At 43.3% G+C, this 12592-nt stretch overlaps 1 protein-coding gene across 1 annotated transcript in view; it reads right to left on the bottom strand.

Moving 5' to 3' along the window:
• Positions 1-12171, bottom strand: part of LOC308105809 (uncharacterized protein) — a 105925-nt gene extending 93754 nt beyond the window's left edge. The window contains exons 1-6 of the mRNA XM_080456734.1: positions 12071-12171; positions 9526-9593; positions 5178-5374; positions 3719-4058; positions 3253-3483; positions 2468-2579 (exon numbers count right to left, since the gene is read on the bottom strand). Of these exons, the coding sequence (XP_080312860.1) occupies positions 2468-2579; positions 3253-3483; positions 3719-4058; positions 5178-5338 (844 nt within the window). The 5' untranslated portion in view covers positions 5339-5374; positions 9526-9593; positions 12071-12171. The remainder of the gene's footprint in view (positions 1-2467; positions 2580-3252; positions 3484-3718; positions 4059-5177; positions 5375-9525; positions 9594-12070) is intronic.
• Between the last annotated feature and the right edge of the window lie 421 nt (positions 12172-12592).

Raw genomic sequence — 12592 nt, 5'->3', positions numbered from 1 at the left:
CCGGCGACGGTGGCCGGTTGTGTTTATAATTACCGGCCAATTAAACATTTTACCGGTCAATGGCCGGTAAATACCGGCTAACGGAATCCCTGCTACAAGCTCACAATGCGTCCCAATGTGACACATAGTGAGCTTATAGATCTGCTATTTTCAAAAGATTTATATACATTTTATACATTTGAAAAGTTGTGAAATGGGACACTCTACATAATGAGTACTTTCTACTTTTGGTACTTTAAGTACATTTTGATACCAATACTTTTTCACTTTAACTCAAGTATAGTTTTATTTCCTGACTTTTACTTGTAACAGAGTATTTCTACTTTGCAAAAGCTAAAAAAAAAGCTAATTTACAGCGGCTGTATCAGCCTGGAATCGAACCCGGATCGCAAAATTGATGGTATATAGCCTTGACCACCAGGCCACTGCAGACTGACTATTTAGAAGGGAAATATGTGATACTAGCCGTGTCACGATACGCCTAATCCACGATTCGATTCGACTTTCGATTTTAAGGTCACAATTCGATTCGATTTTCGATACGATATATATTTATAAAACTTCATTTCTTTCAGCTTTGAGGGCTATATGATTATTAATTTAGGCACAACGCCTCACGCTGCGAGGCGTTGTGAGCTTGTAGATCGGCTATTTTTGGCCGAGAGGTATAGGTGTAGAGGGGAAAAAGAGAAGACTGAGCAACTATCAATGTGGAGCATAATCGACAAACGGTAGCCGTTTTGTCAACAACGTGTCGGGTGCCCTCATAATTCACTGGGAAGCCAAAATATTGTCAGACTTTTGACTTAAAGGTATCATGACATTCATTTTCACTTTTTTTATTTTCAATGTTTTATTTGGGGTTTTATGACCTCAATTACACCCAAAAAACCTGAACTTAGAACATTCAGTGGATTTTCTGTGGTCTGGGGTTTTCTGAATAATTAGGCTGAAAAGTAATCTGAGCTTGGCCCTTCGACAGTGAGGTCACAGTCGATTAATCCCGCCCACTCTCCTCCTCGCCCCTCCCCTCCCCTATCCTTTCCTTTGGGGGGGGCGGAGCAAAGGCGATGATTGACAGGCAAAATCCCTCACCAGCGACACCCGCAGGCAAAGATTTCTTTTTTCATTGCAGTTGAAAAGGCTTTAGAAATGTGAGAGAAAAACACCTGCCATTGATCACTGGAATGGAATTTTCACTTAAAACTTTTTGTACACTTTTGAAGGACCAGGACAAAGACTTTGAATGTGGTGTAAAAGTGAATGTCATGAAAGCTTTAAAGGAAGCGGGAGGGTTTTCCAATTCTTCCGTTTGTGTATCATCATTACCATCGCTGGCTTCAGCAGTGGCCATGGTGAAATGTAAAGTAGTAGTACAGACGCAACGCTACAGCGGTCTCTGTCTCCTCCAAACTCCTCTGTGGTGTGTGTGAGTTTGTCATGTCGTCTTTTTTTTTCTCCCCCGTCGTAAGCACGCATGCGCGATGCACAGAAAAACAATAACAGCGGCTCGTGCATGGCTTCACCCGGACGTGCAATCGGATGTGCGCATGCGCGGGAGTATTTATTTTTTATTAACCCTTGAATCGCGATACGGCTTTTGATTTCGATACACTGTATCGTACGTCATTTTCGGTTCGATTTCGATACGTATCGAGTATCGTGACACCCTTATGTGATACTTAAACCTACAGTACATAGCTGAAATGTACAAAAGATGGCAGATCTATGAGCTCACAGCACACCACTTCGTGCCACAATGCAAGCTTGTACATCTGCTATTTCTTGTCTCCCCCAGTGTTGGAAAGTAACTAAGTACATTTACACAAGTACTGTGCTTAAGTACAATTTTGAGGTTTTACTAGTTACTTTGTAGATTTAGATTACAATTACAAAACACACTAACCACTTCAGCCGATCTACAAGCACACAGTGAGTTTGTAGATAGACTATTTTCAAATGATTTTTTGTACATTTTGAACTTTTGAAATGGGACATTTCCCAAAAATTACGGCAGGAGATACAGTCTATACCAGGGGTCTTCAACAGGCGGTCCGGGACCCCTAGGGGGTTCTCAGAGTTGCTACAGGGGGTCCGCCAAATCTCTGTGTGATAGGATCATTGTTTTTTACACTAACCAACACTTGAACGGCCGAAAATAGCCGATCTACAAGCTCACTATGTTGCTCACTGTGAATGTGCCACCCAGTGGCTGAATGGCCACACTACACATTGAAATAAGATACAATACATCTAGGGGGCGCGGATGAGAATCTGGGGGTGTGGCCGAAAAGGGTACCTACCAGTACCACTCTGTACTGTTTTGAAAATGGCGAGGAAATCAACTGGCTGCCACTGTATATGGTAATGGGTGATAAATGGTATTGGTTATTCCTGAGCTGAAGTGTCTAAATGAATGAATCATGACGTAGCATGTCATAATGGTGACAGCCCTACTGATACGTGCCTGGTCTTGCGCTCCTCGTGGGCGTCTCGCGCCGGCCGCATGTCCCTGGGGTTGTCTCTCCTCTCGCGGTCTGACTCCTCCCTGCTGCCCTGGTGCCTGCTGGGAGAAGACACTGAAAGAAAACACAAACAGGCATTCGGTTAAGAACAACTGATCGCAAATCCTTTCCAATTTGTCTGCTGCTCAGCACATTGTACGCCATTTCATTTCCATCAGGAGATCATGTATTCGGTCCTGTGTGTGTGTGTGTGTGTGTGTGTGTGTGTGTGTGTGTGTGTGTGTGTGTGTGTCTCTGCAGCTAATCCTGCATACTACTAGGCAGATGAGCATCGTTTCTTGTGCACGCTGACAGCAGGCCAACAAGTCAAGGATCTCAGCCCTGTGCATTAACTCTTTGACTGCCAATGACGAGATTTATCGTCATATATTGTTAAGGAGCAGACTGCCAATGACAAGAATGATGAGATTTAGTTTTCAGTGGTTTTACGCTAGATGGCGCTGTTCGCTAATCTATGAGTCACCATTTGACTCCCAGTGAAGGAATGAAGGAGCAAATCATGGTCTTTTCTCTGCTTTCTGTACTTTTTGGCGAAAACAACCCACATTCAACTGCCCACTATGGAAAGGATTATTGCGTTTTTTTTCTCTTAGATTGTACGAGACCCCCAACGTCTTAAAATCATCGGCAGGTGGATCGTTGTGAAGAATGATATTCTATGATTGTAATATTAATATTCTATGATGAATATTCTATTGTCTGTTGTCCCTGCTGCCACACCCCCTACCTCTGTCTCTGTTGTCCCTGCGATCATGGCCTCCTCTCCTGTCGTAGGAGGAGTTTCTGCGGTAGCCCTCGTATCGGTCGCGGTTGCCGCCCTGCTTGGAGCTCCTCTGGGAGCCGTGGTCCGCCGCTCTGCGCTCTGCACACCTCTCGCACACGCCACCGCCGCTGCCCCGCGACTCCCAACTGTCATGGCTGCTCTCCAGCTGGGAGCCCCGGGAGTTTCTGCTGGAGCCTGATGGAAGAGGAGACACATGATGTTACCGCCATTTTTTTTTTTTCACATGAGGCGCTCTAATGCAACTTTGGAATGATCCACGGACCCTGTAAAATGGAATGGACGGATGTCAATTGAGTCCAAAAAACCTACCCATAGGCCCACAGGTTGTTCTACATGTAACCACACCCCCCCCCCCCCCAAGAGCCACAGTGTAAAAAATATGTTAGACATGGAAGAAAGAGGACATTACCATCCCTGCGCTCGTGTCGGCGCTCCTGGAAGGACGGGAGGCTCCTCTCCCTCTCGTCGCGGCTCCTCTCGTGGCCCTGCAAGTGGCGCCGGGCGGCCGGGCTGGACCTATCGGAGCGCCCCCCCCGGTGGGGCGACGAGGTGTCGTGGGAGGAGGAGGGGAGGGGCGACCGGGAGCGCCTGGAGGAGGAGCCACTCGAGGGCGGTGAGGAGCCGGCGACGCCCCCACCTTGGCCGCCGGCGCCACGGTGGTGGTGGTGGGAGAGGGAGTGGTGGTGGTGGTGGGAGAGGGAGTGGCGGCGGCGTGGAGACGGCAAAGAGTGCCTCTGGGTGGAGGAACCCTAGTGGGAGGAAGAGAGTGGTGGCGGGGGGTGTTCAAAGATTTGCAACATTTTCACGATAAAAAAATAAATAGCAGATCTACAAGCTCGTAGCGTAGCGTTTTTTGGGCCTCAGGTCTAAATGGGGTAAAGGAGCATGAAACCCCAGGCTGATTATGTCTGGGTTATTTTCCGGTTCAGTTTCCAAACTACAGCAGAGTGAAAACATAGCTCTTATAGCAGCGCCTGTGATGTAAGCATTGTTTACCGTTGTTTCATAGTGTAGTGTCACAATGTTTACACAGGCTTTATCAACCAGCATACAGACTAAAGAAGAGCTTCTCAATGTGGGGTCCAGGGACCCCCCAAGGATCTTTCTGGGAATTTCAGGGGGTCCCCAGCTACATGGTTATGTATCAAATGGACCCTTACGGGACTGTAACTCAAGAATGTACAGATGAAACCAAATGGACCATTTTCCAGCTAAGTTAAGATGACAAAAACTATGACTAAACATACTGACAATTCTGTTCAGAATTCTGTTATTTTTGGGAAACAGATAAATATAAATTATCCAGCTGGCACACGACGTCCGTTGACGTTGATATTTGGTTGGTTTTAGGTTGTATTGGTAACTGACCAATAACCAACGTCTGTTCAACCTATTATCCCAACGTAAGGTTGACGTTGAATACTGAAATGCTGTTGTCGGATTTTTGACCAAACCTCAATGTCTGCCCAATGTTATTATGACAACCTCCACACAACATTGCAGTCAACAACTTTGAATTAACGTTTGGATCCAACATTGGAGTCCAACCAAAATCCAAGGTCTAAATAACATCAGAGGTTGACGTCAAACCAACGTTGGGTAATGACATCAATCAAACTTTCATTTTCAACTACCACAACGGTCATCCAACGTTAGAGGCCAACGTTGATCTAACGTCATATTGACCTCCTGTGCCAGCTGGGTTAAAGGCATTATGACACCATCAAGGCCTCCCGACCTAAACTTTAGTCGACTAAATCAACTAAAACTTTTCAGATGACAAAAATATGACTAAAACTACATGAATTGTATTCAAAAAGACTGAAACTAAATACACATTTGCGGTCAGAAAATGAACACTTGCTGACCTGCGAGGAGGGGAGGGCGGCACGGGGGTCTTCTGGGACGAGGCTTTAGGGGAGGAGGGGGATTTCTTCCTGGCCGGAGGAGGAGGAGGAGGAGGAGGAGGAGGAGGAGACAGGTCTCTGGAGGGAGACGACACGCTGCCCGAGCGCTCCTCTGACATCATGACCGCTTGGCCTTGTGGGAGCTGTGGGAGCGGTCCCTGAACGACCGACAGACAGACAGACAGACAGACAGACAGACAGACAGACAGACAGACTTTAAAAACAAGATTAATCTTTATGTTTTAATCCAACGTGTCAACACTAAATGGAGTCAAGTTCTGTTCTGTGTTGTTGTCAACGCTCTGACATTTATACTGTGTGTGTGTGTGTGTGTGTGTGTGTGTGTGTGTGCGTGTGCGTGTGTGTGTGTGTGTGTTTGTGTGTGTGTGTGTACTTGGATCTACACTCCTGTGTTTTTATCTCACATAACTTCAACCAGGTAGTCTTGTTCCAACAGGTCCTAATGCCCCTCTGTTACCACAATACCTGCACCTTAACAACACTGTCTGTCTGTATGTATGTCTGTCTGTCTGTCTGTCTGTCTGTAACTCTGAGATGGACCCTTACATTTCATCATGATTGTCCTATATTTCTGTAACTCAGTGTACAAATAGAGCAAACTGAACAAAAACAACAGATCTACAAGCTTACAACGTATGTCTACTGTCAAACTGAACAATAACAGATCTACAAGCTCACAACAAATGTCTACTGTCAAATTGAACAAAAACAACAGATATACAAGCTCACAACACTTCATGTCTACTGTCAAACTGAACAATAACAACAGATATACAAGCTCACAACACTTCATGTCTACTGTCAAACTGAACAATAACAACAGATATACAAGCTCACAACACTTCATGTCTACTGTCAAACTGAACAATAACAACAGATATACAAGCTCACAACACTTCATGTCTACTGTCAAACTGAACAATAACAGATATACAAGCTCACAACACTTCATGTCTACTGTCAAACTGAACAATAGCAGATCTAAAAGCTCACAACACTTCATGTCTACTGTCAAACTGAACAATAACAGATCTACAAGCTCAAAACACTTCATGTCTACTGTCAAATTGAACAATAGCAGATCTACAAGCTCACAACACTTCATGTTTACTGTCAAACTGAACGATAATAGATCTACAAGCTCACAACACTTCATGTCTACTGTCAAACTGAACAATAACAGATCTACAAGCTCACAGCACTTCATGTCTACTGTCAAACTGAACAATAACAGATCTACAAGCTCACAACACTTCATGTCTACTGTGAAACTGAACAGTAACAGATCTACAAACTCACAACACATGTCTACTGTCAAACTGAACAAAAACAACAGATTTACAAGCTCACAACACATCATGTCGACTGTCAAACTGAACAATAATAATATTTTATCCCCCTATAATTTGACAAACCTCTTTAACTCACTCTGTTTGTTTGTTTGTTTGTTTGTTTGTTTGTCTGTGGTGGTGAAGCTTCCCGGTTCTCCTCAGTGGCTCTTTGCACACAGCCATTGACCATTACCATCTGAACTTAACTGACCATTACCATCTGAACTTAACTGACCATTACCATCTGAACTTAACTGACCATTACCATCTGAACTTAACTGACCATTACCATCTGAACTTAACTGACCATTACCATCTGAACTTAACTGCGAAGCCCGTTTTTCAATTTCATCAAATCTCAGCTACTTATTAGCGTTTATGTGTCAAACAATGGGAGATAACGTTGCCATATTTCGCGCGAGAAACAAGCAACAAGGTCTATGAAAAGAAGGCCAAACGAAGCGCCTTCACACATATACCTTGCCTCTTGGAAAACAGCCGATCTACAAGCTCACAACGCGTCCCCACACCCACCTGCACTTTCACAACCAACGCCAAAACACACTACCACCAATATTGCCCCTAAACCGCTTACAATAGGCCAACATGACAACACTAACGTCAGTGAGCTAGCCTGCTTCCACACCATAGACCCCGCCCACTCTCAGAGTGAATTCTTACGGATCTGTGTGTGTGTGTGTGTGTGTGTGTGTGTGTGTGTGTGTGTGTGTGTGTGTGTGTGTTTGCGACGGGGGGGCGAGTAACATGGCAACGCCAGGGAGCCACATTTCATTCTGCGTCGCGGCACCACAACTTGGGTCCTCGGCCGTGTATGCGTGGACACGCGTTGGGGAGGCACGTGTCACAATGTACATTATTTGTGTTTGCGCGACGCCCGTGTGTGTGTGTTCGCGACGGGCCACGGGCCGCATGAGGATGTACCGTGGTGTGTGTGTGTGTGTGTGTGTGTGTGTGTGTGCGCGCTCGCAACGGCTCGCGCGTGTGTGTGTTGTCGACGGGGGACGGCTCTGCCTGTTAGATCTGTATATGCGCGGGTGTTTGTGTGTGTTCTGTGCCTCCACGACGGGATGTGAGTGTGTGTGTACACACTACCGAGTACAAACTCACTTTCCATCCCTGATAAACTGTCTGTTCTCAGCGCATAAGCCAAACTGCACACTTTGGGTGCTCATATCCCCCTATGGGTATGGTCTAGTAATGTATAATTATATCTATATATAAGATTTAATTAATATTAATAACTACCTAAATGTTCATAATACAATACATGTGAATATAATGCAACCAAATGGACCCTTACAGGTCTGTAACTCTGAGAGTGTACAAATGGAACCAAATGGACCCTTACAGGTCTGTAACTCTGAGAGTGTACACATGGAACCAAATGGACCCTTACATTCCATCATGATTGTGTTACATTTCTGTAACTCAGCGTACAAACAGAGCAGATATGAACACAGGTGTGTGTTGACATTTTAACTTGTACTCGGATGTGACTCGGACACAAACAGTTTAACCCCGTGAACCCCTTGAGCCTCTGTGTTCATGGGAGAACTTTAGCAGAAAATAGCCGATCTACAAGCTCACAATATGTCACAATGCAACTGCCTTTTACATCTGTAAACGTTGATTCTGATTCAGCTTCAAATGGCCGAACGCTGAGATCACCTCAATGGTGGCATTTATCAAGCTTTATTCATCTTCACGTTTAAATAAAAGATGTAAGAAAACAAAAAGTGTTCAACAACAACAACACATTATAGTAGATTCATTCAACTATAGCCTACACTTTCTAACTTTCCCCACACAATACCAACACAACATGGACCCACATCAAAGCAAACCACAGTCACAAAGTTCATAATTTGACTTTTTTTTCTTTCTTATTTTCATATTTGTTATGTATAGATTTCACAATGATAGCTTACGCATTTGTTTGATGAAACAATGTATCTGAAAATACATGAATGCTGACATCAATCTATCGTTGGGTTGTGTTAAAAAACAAAACAACAACTAAACTAAACGTGACCTCACTGACACGGCAGCCCCTCCTCAAAACATACTGGTCACCTGACCTGACCTCGTTTGTCCTCACTGACACGGCAGCCCCTCCTCTAAACATACTGGTCACCTGACCTGACCTCGTTTGTCCTCACTGACACGGCAGCCCCTCCTCTAAACATACTGGTCACCTGACCTGACCTCGTTTGTCGTCTAAAAACTGCAAACTCTGGAAGCCATTCTTAGCCAGCGCTCGACTTATTTTTTTTTGTTTTACATATTCCATGAATGAAAAGGAGCAGGAAAGAAGATAAATCTTGAATCTATGAATCCAGTCATGATTTTATTCTGTAAGTCTTACCTGTGTTGTTGTAGTTCAGTCTATAGCCTACACTTTCTAACTTTCCCCACACAATACTAACACAACATGGACCCACATCAAAGCAAACCACAGTCACAAAATTCATAATTTGACTTTTTTTTTTTTTTCTTATTTTCATATTTGTTATGTATAGATTTCACAATGATAGCTTACGCATTTGTTTGATGAAACAATGTATTTGAAAATACATGAATGCTGACATCAATCTATCGTTGGGTTGTGTTAAAAAACAAAACAACAACTAAACTAAACGTGACCTCACTGACACGGCAGCCCCTCCTCTAAACATACTGGTCACCTGACCTGACCTCGTTTGTCCTCACTGACACGGCAGCCCCTCCTCTAAACATACTGGTCACCTGACCTGACCTCGTTTGTCATCACTGACACGGCGGTCGTCTAAAAAAAACTGCAAACTCTGGAAGCCATTCTTAGCCAGCGTTCGACTTATTTTTTTTTGTTTTACATATTCCATGAATGAAAAGGAGCAGGAAAGAAGATAAATCTTGAATCTATGAATCCAGTCATGATTTTATTCTGTAAGTCTTACCTGTGTTGTTGTAGTTCAGTCTAAGGCGCTCTAGATCTTCATAGCTCTCACAGGACTTGATACAGGACCTGACCATACAAGGAAACAAGAGTTTGATTGGTTTAGAACAGCGGTCAGATGTGTCAATACATTCAGGTAAACATGACCTTATCAAACCTTGGAGTAAAGAGAAAGGGGCTTGGCATAGTGGGGTTTGTTGGTGAAGTGAAGAGAAGTTTAGTAATAACTCTAAGAAGGTACTGTAAATACAAATAAAATGACCCAAAATGACTCAACTCCACCTGGAGTTATATTAGTTATTAAATATCTCAGCCAGGCCGGACGGCGAAAGGCTGGGGATTATGTTTCTGCCCCTGTTTGTCTGTCCGTCTGTAAACAGCTAATCTCCAGCAACGTTGGACCGATCAGTATGAAACTTTTCACACACTCCCTGTAGGCCAAGGAAGAACCCCTGCCACACATTTTTTAAATGGGCCTCATGGTGGCGCTATAAGACACATTTTGGCCTATAACTCAAACCGTAGGTTCTAAAATCACATTTTCTTGTTCCTTGTATTGCTTGGATCATGCTGCAACTAATCATATTGGCCCCGCCCATTTGTGACTGACTAGATTTTTCACCATTTTGTTTTCTTCAAAACACACTTTTTGCTACAACTCCCACAGATTTTGTCCTAAACTCTCACACATCGCTAGAATTATATGTGGAGTCATGTGATCAAGATGTATCAGTCGGATCCTGCATATTAAATTCCAATTGGCTATGATTGACTTTCAAAGTTGTGGGCCCTGGGTAGCCTGGCGGAGATTTGCACTTTTCTTGTCTGTCTGTCTGTCTGTCTGTCTGTCTGTCTGTCTGTCTGTCTGTCTGTCTGTCTGTCCGTCCCTCCCAGGCGGCAAGCATTCCCATCAATGGTTAACCAGTTCCTCCCCCGCTAATTATAAATATCTCCTTCTCTCACTCAGTACCTCACACACACACACACACACACACACACACACACACACACACACACACACACACACACACACACACACACACACACACACACGTGTACTTTTGTAAAGTTCATAAAGTTAACATAAGTATAACTACATGCATTTGAAATTAAATTTAAATTTAAATTTTCAGGATTCCAATTCAAAAATAGCAAAAAAGAATATTTGCCTCTGAGATGTAGTGGAGTAGAAGTAAAAGTACTGGAAATTGGAAAATACTCCAGTAAAGTAAAAAATACCTCAAAACTGTACTTAAGTACTTGGGTAAATGTAGTTAGTTACTTTACACCACTGACGGTGCAATAGTTATTTCTCATTAGACACACAGTAGGCTCTAGACCAAACTCTTTAGCTCAAGACCTAAAAGACAAATTAGACAGAAAATACAAAATAGCAGATCTACAAGCTCACGTGAGTCACTTCACTTCACACAGCGTTGCAAGCTTGTGGATCTGTTATTTTCCTTATGCTTTCAACTGCTTGACCTTATCGGTTGGGAGGGGTATTGCACTCTGATTACATTATAACTCTAGGACAAAATGGCCGCCAATCGGATTAAAATGCTTTTTATTAAACAATACGGAAGATACGGGTACTTTTTAAGGCCCGTAAATCATTGTAACATCCGTGGCCATACGGTAAGCACTTAATATCAGAAATATGAACGTTTATGTAGATGTACGGACTGTAATGGAGAAAGTGCAAAAACCAGGTTGAAGTTCAGCCTCATAATCAGCTATAATGAACGAACAGTTGAGAAAGAAAGCTGCACATTTAAGCACATAGAATAGAAGTTTTGCTGAAGTCTGTGTCACGTGTCCTCTAAGGTTTTCTATAGTCTGTGTCACGTGTCCTCTAAGGTTTTCTATAGTCTGTGTCACGTGTCCTCTAAGGTTTTCTGGAGCTCAAAGCATTTTTTAAAACTCTAAAAACAGAACAAAAACACATGAAGCGAGCCTACGTTACTGAAAGCCTTGTGACCCATAGAAAGCTGTTACCCTAGAGGGAGCTGTTTCACAGGAGAGCAGAGAACACGGGTGGCCCGAGTCATACTTCGTCACACGACGGTGTGAACGCACAAAGTAACTAAGTACATTTACTCAAGTACTGTACTTAAGTACAATGTTGAGGTATTTTTTTACTTTACTGGAGTATTTCCAGTTTTCAGTGCTTTTACCTCTACTCCACTAGATCTCAGAGGCAAATATTATACTTTTACTCTTTTTCTCCACTACAATTATTTGAAAACTTTAGTTACTAGTTACTTTGTAGATTTTGATTATTATTACAAAACATACATTAACCACTTCAGCCCTATATACATTTCAGCCATTTGAAAATAGCTATTTTCAAAAGATTTTTTATACATTTGAAAACTTGTAAGGAACACAGCTTATTATCCACACACCCTGTTTTCTTTTTATTCTCCGGGTCTTTCCTCTTATAAATATATATATTTTTAAACAGGGCGTGGATCCTGAAAGTTACAGTTTAGTTCAGACTGTTTGTAACACATATATAAATATAAATATAAATATAACTCTACCTGTCTCAGTGTAACAGCTGCTCCACATCAACAGGTATACAAAAAAAATCACATCCATGACTTTACTGAGAAGAACAATGATCCTCCATCTTGTCTTCTTGTTCCTCCAGAGTTTACTTTGAAAACTATCATTTACTTTCGATTTCATCATGTATTAACATCTGGGACATCTGCCAGTCATTCCAAACTGACCAGTGAGTGAGATCCGGTCTTAGACCCGCCTGCCGTATCCGGCAGTTCGCGCCGCACACATTACATGCAAACACCGTTTCCGTTTCCGGTCTAGAGACCCAGACCGGATCAGCAACACATTGTGGTCTTTACTCCCTATGGATGCGATACCGTGTTCGGCCACTGAGTCTGTGGCGCTGTTTCTCACTCTGCCAGCCAATCAAAGGGCTCTCCGTTGTTTGCTGTAGCAGCCATCTTGTTTGTGTCTTTATGCGGACCAAGCCCCCAGAGTTGCTGAGAAACATTGAAGCTGCCACCCCAGTGGCCAAAGCTGGAACTGCAGGCGGGGAG

This window comes from Gymnoscopelus braueri (genome assembly GCF_963280865.1).
Source record: "Gymnoscopelus braueri genome assembly, chromosome: 18".
In the NCBI taxonomy this organism is placed as follows: Eukaryota; Metazoa; Chordata; class Actinopteri; order Myctophiformes; family Myctophidae; genus Gymnoscopelus; species Gymnoscopelus braueri.
This window is presented reverse-complemented; position numbering and strand designations above follow the sequence as displayed.